At 35.0% G+C, this 25,278-nt stretch overlaps 1 protein-coding gene across 50 annotated transcripts in view; it reads left to right on the top strand.

Annotated features, from left to right (window-relative positions):
* The window catches only part of ADGRL3 (adhesion G protein-coupled receptor L3), an 857,692-nt gene that overhangs the window by 737,471 nt on the left and 94,943 nt on the right, over positions 1-25,278 (top strand). For all 50 annotated transcript variants that reach the window (XM_074039933.1, XM_074039928.1, XM_065545138.2 and 47 more), the window contains one exon: positions 22,194-22,403. In XM_074039933.1, the coding sequence (XP_073896034.1) occupies positions 22,194-22,403 (210 nt within the window). The remainder of the gene's footprint in view (positions 1-22,193; positions 22,404-25,278) is intronic.

Genomic DNA, 25,278 nt, shown 5'->3' with positions numbered 1-25,278 from the left:
ATGTACTCCAGCTTCATCCATATCCCTGCAAAGGACATGACCTCATTCGTTTTTATGACTGCATAGTATTTCATGGTGTATATGTACCACATATTCTTTATCCAGTCTATCATTGTTGGGCAATTGGTTTGGTTCCATGACTTTGCTATTATAAATAGTGCTTTAGTAAACATGCATGTGCATGTATAGTAGAATGATTTATATTCCTTTGCCTATATACCCAGTAATGGGATTGCTGGGTCAAATAGTATTTCTGGCTCTAGATCCTTGAGGAATTACCATACTGCCTTCCACAATGGTTGAACTAATTTACATTCCCACCAATAGTGTAAAAGTGTTCCTGTTGCTCCACAGCCTTACCAGCATCTCTGTTGTTTCTTGACTTTTTAATAATTGCCATTCTGACTGGCATGAGATGGTATCTTGTTGTGGTTTTAATTTGTATTTCTCTAATGATCAGTGATGTTGAACTTTTTTTCCTATGTTTGTTGGCTGCGTAAATGTCTTCTTGGGAGAAACGTCTGTTCATATTCTTTACCCACTTTTGGATGGGGTTGTTTGTTTTTTATTCTTGTAAATTTGTTTAAGTTCCATGTAAATTCTGCACATTAGACTCTTGTCAGTTGGGTAGATTGCAAATTTTTTCTCCTAATCTGTAGGTCACCTGTTCATGCTGATGATTGTTTCTTTTGCTGTGCAGAAGCTCTTTGGTTTAATTAAATCCCATTTGTCAACTGTGGCTTTTGTTGCAATTGCTTTTGGTGTTTTCATCATGAAGTCTTTGCCCATGCTTGTGTCCCAAATAGTATTGCCTAGGTTTTTTTCTGGGGTTTTTATGGTTTTGGGTTTTATGTTTAAGTCTTTAATCCATCTTGAGTTAATTTTTGTATAAGGTGTAAGGAAGGGATCCAGTCTCAGTTTTCTGCATATGCCTAGTCAGTTTTCCCAGCACCATTTATTGAATAGGAGATCCTTTCCCCATTGCTTGTTTTTGTCAGGTTTGTCAAAGGTCAGAAGGTTGTAGATGTGTGGTGGTATTTCTGAGGTCTCTGTTTTGTTCCATTGGTCTATATGTCTGTTTTGGTACCAGTACCATGCTTTTTTGGTTACTATAGTCTTTTAGTATAGTTTCAAGTCAGGTAGCATGATGCCTCCAGCTTCGTTCTTTTTGCTTAGGATTGTCTTGGCTATACGGGGTCTTCTTTGGTTCCATATGAAAGTAGTTTTTTTCTACTTCTGTGAAGAAAGTCAATGGTAGTTTGATGGGAATATCATTGAATCTATAGATTACTTTGGGCACTATGATCATTTTCACAATATTGATTTGTCCTATCCATGAAGATGGGATGTTTTTCCATTTGTTTACGTCCTCTCTTATTTCCTTGAGCAGTGATTTGTAGTTCTCCTTGAAAACATCTTTCACATCCCTTGTTAGCTATTTTCTTAGGTATTTTATTCTCTGTGTAGTGATTTTGAATGCGAGTCCATTCATGATTTGGCTGTCTGCTTGTCTGTTGTTGGCGTAAAGGAATGCTTGTCATTTTATACCTCTCAATTATTAGAGTTGGCTATGTGAGAACTTTTATATAAAAGAGTAATTACGCCTGGCCATCTCAAAGTCCATAAATAAGCATAGCCAAATTATAAGTAATCTCTCTATATAAAAGAGGATTACTTATTAATTTAATGGTGCATTTTTTTCTCTTTTGGTTTTTTATTTTATTTATTTATTTATTTATTTTTATTTATGACAGAGTTTTACTCTTGTTGCCCAGGCTGAAGGTTACATTTATATAGTAGTTTACAATTTGGAATTGACAAAGACCTTAGGAAAAACTAAATTTTTTGTGTGTGTGCAAGGACACTACTGTTGATACAAGGAAAACTAGTTAAAGCTTTGTTTTGATTATTTCTGAAATATTTAAATTTATGAAAAATATACCTAATTACAATTTGAAAAATGGTGAAGCTTTTAGTTAGTCAAATGTAAAATTATCCTATAGCATCTTTTTATTTCATTTTCTTTCCTTCATACATGCTTTTTGCCAATTAAACAGACTCTGCCTCTTGCTTTCTATAAAAAAAATATTGTTTTTAATGTTTCACAAATGTTACTAATTTCTAATCTGTGTGTTCAGAAATTGCTGCAGTTGTGCAAATTTAAAGATTTGGAGCTGTGCTTGTCACATAATGAGTATTCAGTAAAAGTTAACTTTCTTTTCACGTATTTCTAAAATACTTTGTGTACCTCTCATCATTTTATATTATAATCATCTCTTGAAACGTATTTGTCTTCTCTAGACTGTGACTTCCTCCTATTAGGGAATGTCTTTTCTTCTTGTTTGCAACCTCAGTGCCTTGTATGGTATATAAAATAATCTTTTTTGACTAAGTGGACAGAATTCATTGAAAGAAAAACCATGTTATATGGTATAAGACCTTTTAAATATCCAAAAAGTGTCTTGTTTTGCTTTGTCTTCATTCTTGTTTCTAATTGATTGTAAGTTTATTAATGCTGATGTTGTAAGGGTTTTTTTGTTTGTTTCTTTCTTTCTTTCTTTAGAAACCACAAAACCAACTGCTATGAGGAATTGTGTTAGTTCATTTTCACACTGCTATAAAGAATAACTGAGACTGGGTAATTTATGAAGGAAAGAGATTTAATTGACTCACAGTTTCACATGCCTGGGGAGGCCTTAGGAAACTTATAATCATGGCAGAAGGTGAAGGGAAAGCAGGCAGTTTCTTCACAAAGTGGCAAGAGAGAGAGAGAAAGCAGGAAAAACTGCCACTTTTAAACTATCACATCTCATGAGAACTCGTCACTATCACAAAACAGTGTAGGAGAACCACCCCCAGGATCCAATCACTTCCCACCTGGTCACTCCCTCCCCACATGGGGCTTCCAATTCAAGATGAGATTTGGGTGGGAACACAGAGCCAAATTATATCAGTGTTATCTCTGAATTCCCAATTATGCTAACATCCAAAGGTGAGAAGAGCCTGTCTCATCTACTTGTAACTTTTCTGAATTGCTACCATAAACCTCAAGGTGGCAACACAGCTGGTTAACTACTGAATTCCCCCTGCTTCTACTGTCTAAGGAAACATTTGATTGTCTTCTCCTTTAGACACAAAAGTAACCATTACAAAATTTAGGTCATGTAATTGTATACTTAACTGAGATATAGTATTTATGATATTTTAAAACTTTCCATTATTGGGAATTGCAGATTTCTCTGTTGTTTAGAAGAATGTTAAAAAACTAAATCCAAATGTCTCTTCATCTCTTAGTAGTAATTCTCTTTTGTAACCCCCTTTGTGGAGGGAATATTTTAATTTACAGGAGCATAAGTTTCAAAGTAATTATATTAACATTTCTACTGTGGTTTTGTAGAGCACTGTAAAAATGCCTCAGAAAATGGTCTTATAATTTATACTACTAGCTCTTTTCTCTAGTCAAATTATAATTCTTTGGAGATAATACAAAAAGTCTGCCTACTCTCTCCTGTCAATTCAACTTGTCATTGATTTTTATTATCTTTAAAATGCTTCACTTTCTTTAGTTTGATGATTGTATTTTTTTAAAGCTTACTATTATCACCCCATCCCAACTTCACCTCATTCCAAGTATAGAACTTGATTTGTTGTTTAAAGCCATTGTATTTCTTTCTAAATGTAGAATTGATTGAAAACAGTCACAGGTTGGAACATTTTAATTCCATACCATGGATTCTGTGTGTTGAATATTTTATGGCTAAACTTTTTCTAGGCTAGAAGAAAACACTAGGTAATTTAACATTGTAAGGCTCTACAGTTGAACATGAAAGTACTTGTTTTTCAAAAAGAATATTTTTACTTTTTAACGTCCAAAAAGAAAGTTACTTTAAAAATGTAAGAAATTAATTTTATTATTAGAAAACAAAATATTGAATTTATGATGCTAAAAGTTGCACAATCCTATTCCTAGTTCTTACACTCATTTTGTATTTTGCTGTCTATAGTATGGTGGGATTTAGGTGGAGGTGGATATTAAAAATCATAGCTAATACTTTAGTATAATACTTTAGTATAAATAGTACCTTAAGTAATGTATTTATTTAAGGAAAAACTATATAATTTGTATGTTGAGTACCTCCAAATACAGAAAATTTCTTGAAAAGAAACTGGTTTCAAAAACGTAAGATTTTATTATATTATCTTGAATATTAACTTTATCCAAAAGCTAACCTTTTAGAACCAAGAATTTTTTGGTGCTTTCTCACTGAACACACTTGTCATAATATATCTCCTTCATACACTTATTCAAATTTGAAATTATTTATTTGCTAGTATGCTGTTTTATTGTTTACTTCCTCCTCTTGTGTCCAAGTTCAGTATTAGGAGCAGAGTCCTGAAGGAAGTGAGAGAGTAGGCCTTGAAGATCACCTGGGGAAAGAAAGACTCTTCCAGGCAGAAGGAACAAAAACAAGTCCCTGAACCAGGATGATTTTGATATGTTTGAGGAGCTGCAGGGAAAACGGTATGGTTGGAGTGGAAAAAGTATGAGAGAGAGTATGTTAGCAGAACAGGCTGCAGGGTCTAGAACAGAAGACTTTGTACGACATAGGAAGGACTCTAGGTTTGGGTTTTACTCTGAGCACTCTGGAAAGCCACAGGAGAGTTTTGAGCAGAGGAGCAGCATGGCCTGTTTTATAAATATTTAATATATAGAATGTTTTACATTTACCAGTTTTATATTGACTAAAAAGGAAACTTCAGCCATGCCCATGTGCAGATCCTAAATGATGCAATGATGTACATACTTCCTAAAAGTATGGATTAGTTTTTTTGTTTGTTTGTTTGTTTGTTTGTTTGTTTTTGAGACGGAGTCTGGCTCTGTCACCCAGACTGGAGTGCAATGGCGCAATCTCGGCTCACTGCAAGCTCCGCCTCCTGGGTTCAAGCGATTCTCCTGCCTCAGCCTCCCGAGTAGCTGGGACTACAGGAGTGCGCCATCACGCCCAGCTAATTTTTGTATTTTTAGTAGAGATGGAGTTTCACCATTTTGGCCAGGATGGTTTCGATCTCTTGACCTCATGATCTGCCCACCTCGGCCTCCCAAAGTGCTGGGATTACAGGCATAAGCCACCACACCCAGCCTAGTTTTTACATTAAAATAAATCTGTATTTTGCAATATAGGTCTGTACGTCTAACCCCTCTAAATTTTGAGATCAGTTAGCGTGTTTACTCAGGCTTCCTATGTATCTAGAGCTAGTTCTTAACCATTTATAATTGTCTAGAACTAGATATTAACCATTTATAAGAGTTGGTTACATTTTTGCCCAGGCTACCAAGAAACAACAAATCCCTTTTACTTAAAAAAAGATAGCTGCCACCTTCCTCGTCCACTCGCTTTCGCTCCTTCTGTGCCAGACACTTGCAAACACTGATGTTTTAATTCCCCAGGTTGTAGAGAGTATTTAGAACTATATTTCACTTGCATACAATCGGCAGAAAAAGGGCATTTCAAAATATGAATGAGTATAATGGGAGAATTTTCTTCCTACCATCATAGCTCCTGGGACATCAACCTTAACTCTAATTCTCTTTTGTTCATTTCCTGTTACAAAACAGGAAAAGGAGAACGCTGCCTTCCATACCACTTTCTCCCATCTAGAGTGGACCACCAATTATCTAAAACCTCTTTTACTTCATTTCTGATGAAATTGTTCTGAATAGGAAAAATCACTGGAGGAAGAAGAGTAAAGGGTCTATGTATTTTCCCCATTACTTATCTCTGTGAAGGGCAGGGAGGAAAAAAAGAAGAAAGAGAATCTACCTAGAGATAATGAGAAAGATAGTGTTTCTATTTGAGGAGGGGAATTGACACCAACTTGTTGTATATCTTCTTAAATTAATGAAAGAAAAAGATACGTCTAAAATTATTTGTAGAAAGAGAGCATTATGGACTTGAAGAAAACCCATTGAAATCATTTTATTTTTTTTTCTCCACTCCTTTACAGAACTTTTATAGAAAAGGTGAAAGAATGATACAATAAATATTCATATACCCCTTTTTTCTGAATTCATATCTATTTGACACAGTTGGCTTTCTGTATATGTTGTGCATGTGTGTATATTTTGCTGTTATTATTTGACTTTTTGAAAGTAAATTGTGCAGCCTGGGCAACACAGTGAAACCCCGTCTCCATTAAAATACAAAAAATTAGACAGGCATGATGGTATGGGCCTATGGTGGTATGGGCTTATAGTCTCAGCTACTCAGGAGGCTGAGGCAGGAGAATTGCTTGAACCTGGGAGGCAGAATTTGCAGTGAGCCAAGATTGCACCACTGCACTCCAGCCTGGGTAACAGAACAAGCCTCCATCTCAAAAAATAATAATAATAATAAAAAAAGAAATAAAAATAGAAAAATAGAATGTAAATTACTGATATTATATTACCTAACTCCTAAAATTTCAAGCAATTATATTTTAAGAACATTATTGTTAACACAAACAAGGTATTTAACATTGATACAATACTATCATCTACTATATAATCCACAAAAAAATTTTTCCCAGTTGTCCCAATAGAGTCATTGTTTTTTCAAGTAGGACCCAACCAAAGATCATACATTGCCTTCATTTGCCTTGTTGCTAATCTTCTTTTATGTCTTTCTGCCTGTTTTTCATAAGAATGACATTTTATAAAGTCCAGGTCAGTTGACCTATAGAATGTTCCACAGTCACAACCTTTCTTATTTTTTTCCCTCATGATTAGATTTGGGTAAAACATTTTTGTCAAGAACACCATGTAGTAAATGCTGTATCCTTTCCGTTGCATCAAGAGGTCCAGTTACTATCAATTTAGTCATTTGTATTACTGAATTGGATCACTTAGTTAAAAAGTGACATTGTACAGAAACATTGAACTTTTTGTAATTAAGAGAAATCTGTGGGAACGTATTTGGAAACTTTGTTCTATTAATCTTAATTTTTTAAATTTATAATGTGCTCAATCCATCCTTTATTGTTCCCCAAATAGTTGAGTACCATCTTGGTGACGAGCAAAGCTTACAGTTTATTTAGTAATACAGACAACTGATCAACAAAATCAGCATCTTGTGAGAAATGTGTTGTAGTTCTCACAACTATAGAGGATTCTGTGGAAACACATGGGAATGAGCTTACCTGGACCTTGAAGAGTCAGGGAAGACACCCTAGAGGAAGTGACATCACTTCCTAGGACAGTTAATTTAAGCAAAGCGAGAGACACAATTATGATAGCATGATATAAGGCTGTATTTTTTGTTTGTTGGTTTGTTTGTTTTGCTATATATATTTTTTCAATACATTTTATATTATTTAATAACATGCTTCGTTTGAATTTTTTTCTGGATTATAGCAGAATTTTTTTTTTTTCTTTTACTATGACAATTTTTTTTTCTTTCCAACTTTTATTTTAGGTTCAGGGGGTGCATGTGCAGGTTTGTTACATGGATAAATTGCATGTCACAGGGTCTTAGTGTACGGATAATTTTGTCTCCCAGATTATCAACAGAGTACCTGATAGGTAGTTATTCAATCCTCACCCCTCTCCCATCCTACCCTCAAGAAGGCCCTCGTGTCCATTGTTCTCTTTTTTGTGTTTATGTGTACGCAGTATTTATCTCCCACTTATAAGAGAGAGCATGCATTGTTTCGTTTTCTCTTCCTGCATTAAGTCTCTTAGATAATGGCCTCCAATTCCATCCATGTTGCTGCAAAGGACGTGATTTTATTCTTTTTATGGCTGCATAGTATTTTATAGCGTATATGTACCACATTTTTATTTTTCCGGTCCACCATTAATGGGCATCTAGGTTGATTCCATGTATTTGCTATTATGAATCGTGGACAATATAACTTTTAAGCAGAAAGAATCCCGTGATCCTCCCATGCACAGCTTGGATCCTCACACTTGAAATATTTAGATTCTATTTCATCTTCAGCAAATAAGATTGGCTAAAAATAGCAACTAGAGGTCCATCTGCAATTCTAGTGAGAAACGTTTTGTAAGAAAAAAAAGTAATCGAGTACATAAGGGATCCTACATGTGGACACTGGATGAAGACTTCAACTCTCAGAGTGTCTCAAGACCTTTCCTAATAAGGATGAACATCATTCCTTTAATGTCTACATAGATTACCTCATTTTAATCCATAGCATCACAAAAGATATTGTCATCACAATTCTTTATTTTCCAAGTTTATAATTCAGGAAAGTAGAAATAAGAATTAAAAATCAGGAGGCCTAGGTTTCTGATTCCAGTGTTTTAAGTAATTCCATTTTGTTCTTAGGCAAATCATCTGAACTTCCTGTTCCCATTATTAATTGATCAAATATGATTAACACAATTTTTTCTAACAGTCTGTCAATTATTTTAGGAATTGAATAACAAAATCTATAAGAATCATATTGAGAATTATAAAGTTTTCTGAAAATATGATTTTTAATTCACTGTTTAACTATTCTCAAAGCCTTTAAAGCTCTTCATCCTGGATGTAGTTAACTCTCAAGGCACAAACACATGATTGAGATTCTAATAAAAAAAATGATTTTATCTCCATTTAATCAGGTAAACTTTTCCTGAAAGAGAAATGTTTAGGCCAGTGCTTTGCCTTGGGTTTAGAAGTGACAGACTCTTTTTTTTTTTTTTCATAATGAAATTATCTAATAATAGCTTTGTGGCAAGATATAACTACATATAACTTCCCAACTCTTTCAAATGTTGGTTGTATGAACATTGGGAATTCCCACAATATCAGTATCACTCAGTTTAGTTTTAAGTACAATCATAAATCAGTACTAAAAATAAATAATCTTTTTTATTGATTCGGTTTCTTCTTCATTAGTGAAATGATTTTAGCACTGTTTAACTGAAGGAATTATTATTTAAAAATAATTTAAATATAATGGTTCTAATCATCCAATTTATTCATGCTTAAGCATAATCAATCAACGAAGCAGAAGATACCTACAAACCTTTCCATCCTAATATCCTAAAAATATTTTCAATTGTGTGTACTGTCCCTGGTAAGAACTAGTTGAGGTGTTTATTAACTATATTTGTTCCAGATCACAAAATTTTACTTTAACATGGCAACATTTCTGTAATCATTTTTCTTTTCTTCTGGCTTATTAGATTTTTGGACGGGATCTCACTCTTTCACTCAGGCTGGAGTACAGTGGCATGATCATGGTTCACCACAGCCTTGACCCAGGCTTGGGTGACCCTCCCACCTCAGCCTCCCAAGTAGCTGGGACTACAAGCACCCACCACCATGCCCAGCTAATTTTTGTATTTTTTGTTGAGATGGGGATTTGCCATGTTGCCCAGGCTGGTCTTGAATTCCTGGGCTCAAGCAATCCGCCCGTCTTGGCCTCCCAAAGGGCTAGGATTATGGGCGTGAGCCACTGTACTTGGCCTTTTTCTGGCCTATTTCATTTGGCTATTTCTAGTAAATAAAGTGATAAAGTTAGAAAACTACTAGAATTAGGCTAGGTTTTCCAGAATAGTTATTTATATAGCTTTATAAGATAGACAATAATGACAAATTGTATAAACAAGATTTTAAAAGCATTTGAGGCCGGGCGCGCTGGCTCACGCCTATAATCCCAGCACTTTGGGAGGCCGAGGCAGGTGGATCATGAGGTCAGGATATCGAGACCATCCTGGCTAACACGGTGAAACCCCATCTCTACTAAAAATACAAAAAAAAAAAAATAGCCAGGCGAGGTGGCGGGCGCCTGTAGTCCCAGCTACTCGGGAGGCTGAGGCAGGAGAATGGCGTGAACCTGGGAGGCGGAGCTTGCAGTGAGCCAAGATGGCGCCACTGCACTCCAGCCTGGGCGACAGAGCGAGACTCCATCTCACAAAAAGGAAAAAAAAAAAAAAGCATTTGAATAAAAATATGGCTAAACTAAACCATTTTGCCTATCTTGATATGTACAATTCAAGGGATTGCGAGTTTACTCTGTGTATATTGCAATGTAAATAATATTTAAAAATCTCCTATAGTTACTTGCTAATTTAAAAATCCAATTCATGAAACTTTTAAGATGTTAATTATTTTTTGAATTTTGTATTATCTCACATTATTGTCACTAAGCCTGTGGGATAATTGTCTCTAGAATATCTGGAAGACCCGCATTCTGCTTAAAATGCAATGCATTTATTCATCAGAATGTAAAAAACAGAGCCTAATAAATATTCTTTTTTTTTTCCTGAAATTGCTGTAGCTAAGAAAACCAAACGAAAATGAAATAAAAATGACATGGCTGTGTGTATGTGCACATGTACATATTTATATTTATATTCTGTTTTGTTCAGTACCTGGCACATAATAGGTACCCAATAAATATTCTTAGAATTAATCTACCAAAATGTTATTGAATGTTTCTTGCCTTATCAATGTCTATTACATGGTTTTTATAATCTAGATATAAAAAATTACCTTCTCCTTTAATTCTAATTCTGTTCATCTATAATTCAAAATTTTCTTTCTCACTGTGGTAAATTTCTCTTTTCATACAAGCTAAAGGTAATAACTCTGTGAGAATGATAAAGTGAAAAAAGTATACATATCAGGTTAACTCATGTCTAGTATTTCTAGAATTACTTTTCCTTACTCTTCAGCTGCTCTACTCCACTCCACATCACCCAACCCCTTTTAGAAGTACTTTCAAAAGGGGTGTGTGTGTGTGTGTGTGTGTGTGTGTGTGTGTGTGTGTGAATGAAGACAAACAGAAGTTATCCATTTTATCAGAGAATAAGAAAATTTAGAGCTAGAAATGAGCCCAGAAAACTCTGTTTTAACAAGATATCTGGGTTTAATCATTTTATTCAAAGGATAGTTAAGACATTTTTACCCATGTAAACCTTGCTCTTTCCTGTTCTAGGGGGTTAGTAGACAGATGTTCCTCAATCTGTGACGGGGTTATGTGCTCATACACCTGTTGTAAAGTCAAAAAATCATCAGTCAAACTACTGTAAATCTAGGGCCACCTATGTTTGGTCATGGAAGGAAATATAGCAAGCATTTGTGGACCTTCCCACTGTTAATGATGTTGCTGAAAACATGGAATATTTAGCTACCAGTTAGGGTGACCAAGTTTTTAGAGAGCCAACGGGAGATAGCACTGCAAGACCAAAAATATGCTTAGTACACCATAAATAATTATTCACGTGTGTGTTATTACTATTTAACAATGAAAAGTAATAGTACTTTAATGCTAGTTCATAGTAGGGCCAATAGTATGAAACAATGTATTAATTTTTTTAACGTTTCTGTCTTCTGATTCAGACATTTATTTTAATGTTTTTTAAGTCTTCACTGGATATTTAAATTTTGAGGCTGTATTATTGTGCATTTTTAAGTAAATATAAGAATTTTTTAAAAGGTAGATACAGTGTAGTAATTAAATATATATTACCTTTATTGAATAAAATAACTATGGCATGTTTATATTTGCCTTTCCTTTCTTTTCTTTTTAATAGAGGTAAAAATGAATACAGTCAAAACTAAAATTTACTTTGAGTCATAGTTCTGTTCTGCCCTCATTAAGCCCATATTACGTTGATTTCTTGTGTCAGTCCAATGTGATAACATCAAACCAAATATCCTCTCAAAAAAAAGGTTTGAGCATGGAATACCTTTGATTTTACTGCATAGCTTTACTAAATAGCTTTTCAGACTTGTAGGAATTAGTTCCCAGCTCTGCAAAATGCCCATCCACTTTGTATCTACATGCTTGTTTTGGTAGACCAGCTGCCTTTCAATCAGGTCGTTTGCATCTATGAATTCATCATATATGTTCTCTATGTCCAAAATGTCCATCAGTTTTAAACACTTAGAAGTATGTTGGATGTCAACATAAATTAAAACACTATCAGGATTAATAGTTGTAAAGCACATAGTTTTTTACCTTATGAAATAGAGATTGGATGCTGTTTTAGTCTATTTTGTGTTGCTATCACAGAATACCACACACTGGTTAATTTATAAAGAATAGAGATTTATTTCTTAAAGTTCTGGAGGCTATGAAGTCCAAGAGCATGCCACCAGAATCTGGCAGAAGGCAGAGGGCAAGAGAACAGGGATGCTAAAGAGGGCAAGAGAGAAAGAGAAGGCCGAACTCACCCACTCCCATTATAACAATATTAATCCATTCATTAGGGCAGAGCCCTCATAAACTAATCACGTCTTAAAATTCCTACCTCTGAACACAGTTGCATTGAGGATTAAGTTTCCAACTTAAGAACTTTGGGGGCCATATTCAAACCAGAGCAGATTCTAAACAAGTTACAGCTTTAGTAAATAAGTGAGAAATTCTTGTTTAACTTGACTGCCCTTTTCCAGTGACATTTTTTGAAAACAGTCTTAAATCCTAAAAATGAGTCCTTTTTTCCCTCTATGGCTTTTTGTCCTAAACTACACAGAACTTCAAACAACTCAAGTAGAGTCAGTTCATCTTTTTCTAGGTTTCTTACATCTTCTTTAGAGATCATTAAACAGTTTTAGAGAAACATCATTTACATTTCTGTGTCATGGTAATCTTTTTCTTTGTTCTCATCTGTCATGTATTTAAAAATCAAAGAGAGACATTCTTTTTGTTCCATGCTTTGAAAATATAATTTTACAGAAGGCCAATATTTTAACATGTTTTTATGGCCAGCCACAGTGATGGGCATCTTGTCGGCATATGTCTCAAAGTACATATTTTCTTCCATTTCCAGAAAGTCAAAAAGCTCATTAAGTGCTCTGCACATTTTGAGGAAACTGAAAAGTGACCAAAAAATTTCATTATAAAACCACAATATCATAGCTAAGCAAACCACATACCTTTTTATTAATATTGTATAAAGATGTACAGGACATTTAATAGGTAAGAACTGTTCATTTTCTCTTATAAGACATTTATGGGCTGAATGGAATTTTCCAACATTTACATTTGCACAGTCTGTCAAATATGCAGATAAATGAGTAGAGTCTACTTTAAATTTGGACAAGATGCAACATCTTTTATGTCATCTGAAATTTCATTAAAATCTTCACAGAATTCCAGGAGATGATTTGAAACTCCATTTTAGAATTAAAAATTCCAAGAGCTAGAGGGAGCATGGTTTTGCTAGCATGATTCAACATATCATTTGATATTTTGTAGCACCATGATCATTAAAAAGATCTGACAAAATCAGCTCTACACTCTAAGGGGTCAATGTATTGGTCCTCAAAATTTCCTCTTTTGTTTACCCTCAGGAATGTTTTTAGTTGCAACGTTTGAATCAGAAAAAAAACTGTACTCAGGTGTGTTGAGCAATCAAGAGAACAAAATGATAATGCATGTTTATTCTTATTCCATTTTCAAAAGAGCATTGATTTTTTTTTTGGGGGGGGGCGTTGGGAGGAGATAAAAAATGGTTTTGATTGACTTACAAAAACTTGCCTGTCTCATCCTAGTCTTCTGAGATCTAGGCTCTACAGGTGTATTCACATCACCTTCTGTCTAGTATCAAATTTATTTCTGTTTATTGTACACTACTCTGTTTTGATTTTCTCCCTATTCTAGATCCATGCATCCTTCTATGTTATTTTTAAAGTAACACAATTGTTTAGATTTTTTTTTGTCAGTATTGTCATGCTAGCTTTGGTATTATAGTCATACTCATTTTCATCACTGAACTGTAGGAAAATGTGGTCACGATATTCACAATATAGGGATTAAAGTAGCACAATCTTGACACAAATCACTACAGTTAATTCACAGGCAAAATCAAAGAGGAGCTCAGGATCACAATGCATGTGGGTTAAATATTCAATCACATCATCTAGAGTAATGCAACAATGGATGAACTGGTATTGGGATCACAAATCTTCATTACCAACTTCAGTAGTCAGGAGAAAACTTGAAGGCGCCATTAAGAAAAATGAGTAATTGATGCTTCATCCATTCAACACTAAAAATACTGTGGCATTCAGCCTCCAATTTCTAGGTGGTCCTGTGGATTTTGTAGATTTCTTTCAACGTTCTGCATCCATCTCTGAAATCTGAGGCTTTTTATGTCTTGGAGAAGGCTTTCCCAGAAAACAAAAATTTACTGCTAAAACCAAGACAGTACTGAGCAAACCTGGGCAGTTGGTTGCCCTATCATTAATTCTGTCTCTACCGCATACTAGTAGAATGATTGTGGATAAATTCTGTATACTCTTTGCTTCAGTTTCTTCATCTGTAAGTTGGAGATAATAATAGTATCACATCACAGTGTTTTATAGAATGAAAATGAGTACCTTAAGAAAATAAATAAGCTCTTCTAATAGAATCAGACATTTTGAAAATTATGTGTTAGTTATTACTGCTATCATTATTAGCCACTTTATTTAACTCAGAAATGCTAAGGATAAAATTTTTCCATCTGCCTAGCTTCATTTCCTACCTTCATCCCCATCCCAGACACTCTTAAATTATTTTCTTTCTATTGATTGATCATTCCATTTCCTTTAACAATTTCAGCTGTTTTCTTTCATTTGTTATGGTAGTTGCAAATCTGGTACAGCAAATGTAGTTTTTTTGTTTGTTTGGCTTTTTTTTTAATTCAAAGCAAGAAGATCACCAATAACTTACAGTGTGCTCATCATAGTAAGTATGCTTCTGAAGCCAGAAATTTTGCTAAAGAAGTTCCATTGAATCCAAAGGATAATTGTATATGAATGTTGTATGCTCTTAAGAGCACACACTTGCTAGTGTTTCTCTTTTACCAATTAAAGCATGAAAATACTTAGACTGGTTTTCAATTTGATACAAACTTGAATGTTGTTGGTAGGTTGTTTCAGTTAATTGACCTAAAAAGAAGTAAGAAATATAATCATATTGTCCTTCTTACTGGGTTACCCAACTATGGTATGTTCTGCAAAGGAAATCCTAATTTCTTCAGACCATTAATCCCTTCACTTTCCCAAGAGCTTGTGAGGTGACCTCTGTGTCTGATGGCCTGGTTCTTAACAGTTAGATCAATGCCAGGAATTTTTTTCGCACAGTTCATGCCACATTTATCTGAAAATAGGCTTTTTGGAATCCTGCTGGCTTCAGTTTAATTTACGATTCAAATCAATATTTTATGCTCATGGATATGTTAGTGGTAAGGTGAACACTCATACATTTTCATTAAAAAAAGAAACTCAGCTATATTACAAATATTTCAGAACACGATATGTTGAAGAGGCAATTTTAAACTCATATTATTCTGCTTTACCAAATCCAGCTCAACATTAAAATAATGCATTATTATGCAAAAAGTAAAATAGGTTCTTGATAATTATTGGCAAGCAGTTGATAATTATTACAGGGTGATTGTTCAAACAGTCTGAAAAATGCAGCTCTCTAAAATTATTTTTTTCAAAAAAGAAGGAAAAAAAAACTATCGAGAAGCGTTCACAATTAATTTGTATAGTTTGTATCCCATCTGGAAACACTTACATAGTTAAAAATGAAAACTATTTTAAGATCTGTCTATCTCATTTGCTGACTTGCTTTTTTGACAATAAAGTTAGAAATATCAACAGTTTCACATAAAGTCTTCGTGTACTAAGATTATTATTTTTTAAAAAATCATAAGGCAAAAGTCACATTTCCCTGTTCCAGAAATTTGGTCTTAGTATCATTAAATGTACCTCATGGTATATTGGAGGGGTTTACACGGACAGAGTCACTCTCACAAGTGACAATAATTATGTAAGCCATCCTTTCTTCCCATCACTCCCCTTTCGAGGTATGTGAGCGCTCAGTGACAAAGACAAAGCAGATTAGGTAAGACAAAAATAAAAGGAAAATCAGAAGCTTCATGTAAGTTTTACAAAATATTTGGCCTTTTGAATATGAATAGAAACTTCACAGAAAGCCTGAAAAACAATTATTTTTAATATAAAAATTTCTTTCTAGAGATGATAGATTCATTGAATTTTCTGAAACTATCTTCTGAGGAATAATTCTGTCATTCTCCTCTGATTTTTCTTTCACATCTCCTTATCTTCCCTTAAGAAGCTAATTTCCTTGAAGTCTTTGATATTTTTGTTTATTGTTATTTTTTAATGAGTTTTCCAAGAGTTCCTTGCAAAAATTACACTGGTCTGTGGTACAGACCCTGACAAAATTTTTTAGTGTCATTCTTTGTTTGCTACTTTATTTGTCTTTTTGTTCTAACCTAAGGAAAAGTATACAGATGAATTAGTGTTTTTCTTGTTTTATCATTTAAAAGTCATAAGTGCAATTGTACAGTAATCAAGATGTAATTCAGATTCAAAAGTTAAAATCTGCTGTCTTCATCTGCTTTGGACGTTTTTTGTTTTATTTTCTCCCAGACAGGATCTGGGTCTGTCACCCAGGCTGGAGTGCAGTGGTGTGGTCTTGGCTCACTGAAACCTCCAACTCTTGGGCACAAGCCATCCTCTCACCTCAGCTTCCTGAGTAGCTGTGACTACAGGCACCCTCCACCCTATCCATCTAATTTTGGTATTTTTTGTAGAGACGGAATTTCAGCATGTTGCCCAGGCTAGTCCTGATTTCCTGGACTCAAAGCAATCCGCCTGCCTCGGCCTCCCAAAGTCTGGGATTATAGGAATAAGCCACCACGCCTGGCTGCTATAGGCATTTTTATAGTCTTCATTTATAACTACCACAAATATTAATAATAACTAAGCTGGAAATGTTATAAAGTGAAATTAGATAACTCATACTTGATTGGAATATTTTTTGGTGTTCTTAGTTAAAATAACATTAACATTTATTATTGTTATAGTTATTATTTTTCTGATCATCCCTATATCATTTATATAGGCTTTTTATTATTTAAATGAAAATTGCTATTGAACATGAAAAAATTCAGAATACACATTCAGATTTAAAAAAGGAAAGAAATACTCGCTTTCTTACTTTCATATATTATGTGAATTACTTATCACAGTATCCTGAAGCCTCAGTTATTTTACTGCTATGCGGATAAGACTTCTGATACTCGAACAGATTAAGTACTTTGTTAAAAGTAATAATGACTAAATTGAAGTGACAAGATTAAATTCAAGGCTTTAGACTCCAAGAATTACTCAAGATACCTCTTATTTACATCTGTACTTTTGTCTTCATTTTTGTAATTGTTTGACACCTTCACATTATAGGATACCTTAAGGTATTATGATGTAACAACCTTCTTATTTTCTAGCTCTAATTTTCTTTATCTTTTACTCAACATTTTAGAGCTGATGATTTAAGAGGAAGAGTCCCAAGGACTGTTTAGTGGGCAGCATGATACAACTTGTAGTTTGAATAAAAATCCATTGTAGAAGAGAGGGATGATTAAAGAGAGGTCATTTATTCAATCAATGCATTAATTGTGCAGCTACTGTATACCACCTATTTCTCCAGGACCTGGAGGAGTGGTAATCAGAAGAGATGAAACAACTTACTCTCTTTGAGCTTTCTTTCTCGTTGGGAAGGGCACAGAAAATAAGTAGAAAAAATTATTAAAATATATAGTTTACATAAGTGATAAGGAGTAAGGTGAAAATAATACAAGAAAAGCAATAGAGAGAGTCAGAATACGGAAAACGGGTCTGTAATTTTAGATAGGAAGACTCAGAAAAAACCCTCTGTGGGAAGGTGACATTTGAATAAATAGTAAAAGGAGGGTGGCAAGTAAGCCATGCAGATATCTTTTGGAAGAGTATTCCAGGCCAAAGGAGCATCAGATGCAAAGGCCAAGGGACTGGAATATCTCTCACCCATTCAAAGAACAGAGCAGGCCAATGGAAGTGGAATGAACTGAAGGAAGGGAAGAATAGGAAATGATGTCACAGGGGTGCAGTTATTAGGGCTATGTAAGTCTTTTGTAAAGACTCAGTTTTATTTTCATTGAGTGGGAGCCATTGGAGGCTTTGATTAGAGGAGCGATGTTGTATGACTTATATATAAAAAGAATCTCTCTGCTCTGCTAAATATAGAGAGAAGTGGGATTAGGGTCAAAGTAGGGAGATCAGTTAAGAATCAATTAAGAGGCTCTTCATAAGAAATCAGATGGCTCCAATCAAGTTGGTGCAGTTGAGATAAGAACCTGGCAGGCTTAGTGGGTAAGACCTATAAGATTTCCTGTTGGATTAAATGTAGTGTGTGAAGGAAATAAAGGAGTCAATATAATTCCTGAGTTTTTGACCAAAACATTTTCAAGAATGAAGTTGCTATTTGCTAAAATGAGGAAAACAGAAGGAAGAGCAGATTGAAGCCAGGAGAGCAGAATAGGATAAGATCAGGAGCTGTTTTGGACATATAATATTTGATATCTTATTAAATATCCAAGTGGAGATTAAATGGGTGCTAAAGCTGTACTGATATGAGACGGTTCAGCTCTAAGGCATTTAGCCTAATAGAAGTGGGAATATAATCATTCAAAACCAAATATTTTTATAGATTGTTTTAATGTTAAGCACAGTACTAGGTGCTAGGATGTAATATTAATAAAATTGATATAATGCCTGCTCTCAAGGCACATAATGGTATATAGTTTGTCTTATAGGTGATTGAGTTATGTAGTGTTCACAAACATGTAATCTCAGAAAGGAATCCTTGTGCCATTATCACATTGGTACAACTATACCTAGGAGTTTAATTCAAGGGGTTGTCCTCTTGAAAGGAGTTTGCTTTTTTCCATGCATGGACCTCCTTCCTAGAAGTTCTATTATGGCAGACTATTAATTATAAACAAGGCTTTTCATATTTACATCTGTTATTTACATTCAGTGTCCACTTGATATGGTTTGACTGTTTCCCAACCCGAATACCACCTTAAATTGCAATAATCCCCATGTGTCAAGGGTGGGGCCAGGTGGAGATAATTGAATGAGGGTGGTTCCCCCATACTCTTCTCATGGTAGTGATTAAGTCTGATGAGATCTGATGGTTTTATAAATGGGAGTTCCCCTGCACAAACTTCCTCTTGCCTGCTGCCTTGTAAGACGTGTCTTGCTCCCCCTTCACCTTCTGCCATGATTGTGAGGCCTGCAAGTGGAACTGTGAGTCTGTTAAACTTCTTTTCTTTATAAACCCAGTCTTGTGTATGTCTTTATCAGCAGCGTGAGAATGGACTAATACACCATTGTTCTTTCCTGTTCATGTTACTGGTAAAATTCAAGTATTGAGTTGTTTTTGATGAGTGCTGCCCTCCCAGTATCATGGACATATAGGTGGTTGGGGTTGATGTTTTCCTGGCTAAATAGTCATAACTAAAAGTGACTTATTTACTAGACTTGTTTGTTTTATATTTGAGTGCTACAAATTTTTGCTACTGACATTTCAAGATCTGATATTCTTCTCTTAGTAACTCTGCATGGGGTTTTTGAAGAGCCTACTAAGGCACTGAGTAAAATAAATAAACTTCTAATAATGCATCTACCCAGATAAAAGTGGGAGTTCTTTGGTTTCTTATCATTTTTGCTTGTTCTTGTTCTTCTTCTTTTTTTTTTTTCTTTTTTTTTCAAAAGGGTGTTTTAGGTCTTTTGGATACATTTGAGAGGGTGTTATGCCTGCCATTTTTCCATTATGAAAGACTGCTGTGCTAAACGTTGGTACTTGATTCTCAAATCACAGCATCTTTCCTTTGAATCAAAGAAGAGAGCAAATAGCTGTCTATTCAGGGAACCAGGTAGCACTAACCACTCTCCATTCTCAAACACTAAAAGTAATTTAAGCTACCGCAGACCCAGCACTGCTTTGGTAGTATCCCCCAGAGAACAAAGCAGTTAAAGCAAAATTTCAGGTGGTTTTCTTTCATGACCTGAGCTCCTTCTGAGAAATATATCAAGAGGTATGCAGGAATATTTCGAAACTGTTTCATTGACAGTATTCTAGTGGAGGTCTTTATCAAATAACAACTGTGAAGTCATATCTGGCAGTATGAGGAATGCTGTGATTCAGATTACAGTATGGTGGCTCACTTCTAAGAATTTCCACATCCAGAAAAATTTTTGAAAGGATGAAGTTAAAAAAAAGAAGAAGAAAATCTGGATATATGTTTTTCAAATGTCCTCATTTAAAATCCATTTTTTTCAACATTTATTTTAGATTCATCGGGTACATGGGCAGGCTTGTTACATAAGTGTATTCTGTGATGCTAAAGTTTGGGGTACGAATGATCCCATTACCCAGGTATTGAGTGAACATAGTGCCCAATAGGTTTTCTACCATTGCCCCCCTCCCTACCTCCCACCTCTGGTAGCTCCAAGTTTCTATTGTGGCCATCTTGATGTCCATGAATACTCAGTGTTTAGCTCCTGATTATACGTGAGAACATGCAGTATTTGAAAAACCTGAACATTTATATAGGTCAAAATTGGGCTTAGTGTGGAAGCTAACTAAATGTGACGACTTCCATCCTAAAACAAAAGTCAGTGTGTATGATCTATATAGCTCAAAAAGGCATCACTTAGAAAGACAACTCTTTGTTGTCAGAATTTCTCCATGTAATGTTTATACTTTTACCAATTTTACGTATATTCATAAAAGTCAATGCCGTTGATTTTTCATCTTTTTTTGTTTGTTTGTTTTTTGACAGAGTCTCGCTCTGTCACCCAGGCTGGAGTGCAGTGGCACGATCTTGGCTCACTGCAAGCTCTGCCTCCTGGGTTAACCCTATTCTCCTGCCACAGCCTCCCAAGTAGCTGGGACTACAGGCGCCCGCCACCACGCTTGGTCAATTTTTTGTATTTTTAGTAGAGATGGGGTTTCACCATGTTAGCCAGGATGGTCTTGATCTCCTGACCTCATGATCCATGATCCACCCGCCTTGGCCTCCCAAAGTGCTGGGATTACAGGCATGAGCCACTATGCCCGGCCTGATTTTCATCTTTTAAAATTTTACAAAAATGCTGTCATAGTGTGTAGATCCTTTTGATGCTTGCTTTTTTAAAAAAAAAAATATTAGATTTTTGTGTATTATCCATGTTTGTGACTTTAAATATAGTACACTGATTTTCTACTACTCTTTAAAATATCATTGTACAAATTAACCTTTTACCCAATCATTTATCCATTCTGCTACTGATAGAAGTTAGGTATTTAGGGCTCTTCAAAAAACCTTGAAGGAAAAGAATTGACAGTCATAGACAATTTCTCAACTTTTCTCAACATCTTGATATACTTATTTGTTGGGCCTCTATAAATTCTAAAGTTTCACAGAAGTTTTTTTAGGGTAGGGACAAAATATCTCAAGGTGGAAATAAGAGTTCTGAATCTTAAAACAAGGACAGAAATGAAGTAATTGACAACCAAGGAACATGGCAGACACAGAGCTTCCCCTACTATGTTAATAGAACCAAAACATGATGTTTCAGTACAGTTCACGAACTTTTTCTTGTTTCTTAGCTCTATTGTCTGCTATATGCCACTTTAGTATAGCAATTCTGAATATTTATTTTCTGTCAATGTATAACAGGCTCTATTCATGCAAAATCTTTCAAAGATCAAACTTGCTGATGTCTCTAAGTCATTCAATATGAATATAAATCCAATGAATATCCTCATTCTTTTAGATCTTCCCAAAAATAAATGGTACACATGTGTGGCTATTCATCAGAATTCCCTGGGGATCTTTATGAAAATACATACTTACATAACACAACCTTGGAAATTATGATACAAGATTTATAGGACAAAGGAATTGCATTTTTAATTTTAAAAATCCTTAGATGATTCAAAAATTAGTTGAGATACAACTTCCCCAAGTATAAAGCTTAAAATTTTAAATAGTGTTTCCTAGTGGAGATGGTCTGAAAATTAGTCCAAAAAAGTGATACAAATTTAAAAAATAAAATGTTTTACCTCGAAATCTTTGGCCAGAATTAAGTCGGTCTGCTTTAACTACTTATATTCTGAAAATGTTTGTAGCTGAGAAAGAAGCAAACACTATTGGCATCTCTGAATATCAAACTGATTTACACCTTACAGAAAAGATAAAACGCTCTATCTGTGGAAGAGAAAACCCAAATCATTAAGTTACTTTATTCGTTGTGGGTATAGAGGGTATTTTGTGCATTATTACTATCATGCTTTCTGAATCCAGGCCCTTATAAAACTTTGTAATTGGTTATGCATAAGCGCAACTTATGGCTTTTTCGTTGTGTTTCCAGCACAGTGATGCGGTCCATGACCTCCTTCTGGATGTGATCACGTGGGTTGGAATTTTGCTGTCGCTTGTTTGTCTCCTGATTTGCATCTTCACATTTTGCTTTTTCCGCGGGCTCCAGAGTGACCGTAACACCATCCACAAGAACCTTTGCATCAGTCTCTTTGTAGCAGAGCTGCTCTTCCTGATTGGGATCAACCGAACTGACCAACCAGTAAGCAACCTACATTGATACCAGTGAAGAATTTTTCCACTTCCAGCTTTTCAGTACTGCCAATACTAAAACTACTTAATTTGAAAGTATCATTTCTTCTAGTCATCTAAGATAGATACTAATTTTCAGGCCTTACTCAGTTTTCCATTTTTCATATCCCATCATCATAAATAAGCAGCAAACTTTATGAATAAGGTGTATATTTCATTTTTAAATAGACTTTTGTTTTTTAGAGCAGTTATTGCTTTACAGCAAAATTGAGCAGAAGCTACAGACATTTCCCATCTATTCCCTGTACCTACACATGCATAGTGTCCTTCATTATTAACATCCCCCACCAGAGAGGTACACTTGTGACAACAGATGAACCTACATCAACACATCATTATCGCCCAGATTCCATAGTTTACCTTAGGTTTCACTCTAGGTATTGTACATTCTCTGGGTTTGAGTTTTTTTCACCGCCTTGAAAATCCTCTGTGCTTCCTCTGTTTAATCTCTCCTTTCCCACTAATCTCTGGTAACCACTATTTTTCTTTTTTACTATCTCCGTTGTTTTGACTTTTCAGAATGTCATATGATTGGAATCATTTAGTATGTAGCTTTTTCAGATTGGTCACTCTCTTTCTTTCCTTCCTTCCCTTCCTTCCATCCTTCCTTCCTTCCTTCCTTCCTTCCTTCCTTCCTTCCTTCCTTCCTTCCTTCCTTCCTTCCTTCCTGCCTTCCTGCCTTCCTGCCTTCCTTCCTTCCTTTCTTTCTTTCTCTTTCTTTCTTTCTTTCTTTCTCTCTTTCTTTCTTTCTTTCATTTTTCTTTCTTTTCTTTTCTGACACAAAGTCTCACTCTGTCACTCAAGCCGGAGTGCAGTGGTATGATCCTGGCTCACTGCAATCTCCACCTCCCAGGCTCAAGCGATCCTCCCACCACAGCCTCTGGAGTAGCTGGGACTACAGGCATTTGCCACCATGCCCAGCTAATTTTTTGTATTTTTAGTAGACAGGGTTTGACCATGTTGTTCAAACTGATCTCAAAATCCTGGACTCAATCAACCCACCTCCCAAAGTGCTGGGATTACAGATGTGAAGCACCATGCCTGGACTTGGCTTCTCTCAAATTGTCATATATATTTGAATTTCCTCCATGCATTTTTGTGACTTGATAGCTTATTTCTTTTTAGTGCTAAATAGTATCTCATTGTCTGATGAGATATTACTTCCAAGATGTCAGTTATGCTTTTGTCAATTACAAAGAAAGCTGCTATAAACATTTGTATGCAGGTTTTTGTGTGGACCTGTTTTTAACTCCTTTGGGTGAAACCAGGAAGCACAATTTGTGGATCACATGGTAAGAGTATATTTAGCTTTAAAGAAACTGACAAATTGTCTTCCAAAGTGGCTGTACCATTTTGTGTTCCCATTAGCAATGAAGGAGATGTACATTTCTTCAGAAATTATTTCATAAACTTGTTTTTCTAAGGAACTACATATTGTCATTTTTTTTTCTTTTGTTTTAACCACAGGGCTCAATATTGAGGAAACTTTGGTAAAATTATTTAGAAAATGAAAGAATATCTTTTTTTCCAATTAATAGAATAATGTTTTTTTTTTTTTTTTTTTTTTGAGAGGGAGTCTCTCTCTGTCGCCCAGGCTGGAGTGCAGTGGCGCGATCTCGGCTCACTGCAAGCTCCGCCTCCCGGGTTCACGCCATTCTCCTGCCTCAGCCTCCTGAGTAGCTGGGACTACAGGCGCCTGCCACCGCGCCCGACTAATTTTTTGTATTTTTAGTAGAGACGGGGTTTCACTGTGGTCTCGATCTCCTGACCTTGTGATCCGCCCGCCTCGGCCTCCCAAAGTGCTGGGATTACAGGCGTGAGCCACCACGCCCGGCCAGAATAATGTTTTAAAGTTTGTAATATGCCTTAAAAATAGACAATATTATATTAAAATCTGCAGGTCTAAAATAAGTTTTTCTAATTGATGTATTTTGGAAAATAGTACAACCTGCAAATCATTTTTAGTATATGTAAGCTCTTCCCAATTTTCGTTTGGCACTTTATATTTGGATGAGTTCTGGTCATGTCTTTAAGTGCTAACCTTACACGTTATTGCACCCTACATTTACTCGTATCAAGGAAAGGAGGAAGAGAAAAAGGGAAAGAAAAGAAAAAAAAAAGAACAGCACTAGCCAGCTGTTGGTAAAACCAAACAGAAAATGTAAATAATAGACAGTATCTTAATATTACACAGACTTTATGCCCACTTATAATTTTTGTGAGCCAGTTTCAGTTTACTTAAGATTTATGCACATGATACAAGTTTGTTATCATGAGTAAAATTGCAAATGAGCAGAAAAGTTTCATTTTGTAGAAGACTTTTGAGCATAATAAATAGTTCGCTTATTTAATGCTGTTTTCTGGTATGTGTCCATATGTATGGAGTACTTTACAATAAAAATGCAGTTGGATTCATGTTTGTGATTACACATTCATGATTAATGACTGTAAAGGGTACAATTATGGTGATTATATTTTTAATTGGGTATCATATACTAATGTGACAGCTTTCCCCATAAATGCATACCTATGAATAAGCAATCAAAGTACACATTTCTTTCCCCAAAAAAGTAAAGCCTTATGATAACAAAAATTAATAGTTGAAGTTCCAACTCAAAAAAGCAAGAAATGGAAAATTGTGTTATTTTCCAAGAATATATCATTTTATTCTCTTGTTAGCTTGCAATTCAAATGCTGTGTGATTTCTTTTCATTTAGAAACCTTATTCTTATTTTTGTTTCCTGATGTTACATATGGTATGAAAAACTTCGCCAAATATTGCAGACTACACAAAACTCATTTCTAACAAGTAATATAGAGAACAA

Source organism: Macaca fascicularis, chromosome 5, assembly GCF_037993035.2.
Source record: "Macaca fascicularis isolate 582-1 chromosome 5, T2T-MFA8v1.1".
NCBI classification, from domain to species: Eukaryota; Metazoa; Chordata; class Mammalia; order Primates; family Cercopithecidae; genus Macaca; species Macaca fascicularis.
The sequence above is the reverse complement of the archived record's forward strand: the minus strand, read 5'-3'. Positions and strand labels throughout refer to the sequence as shown.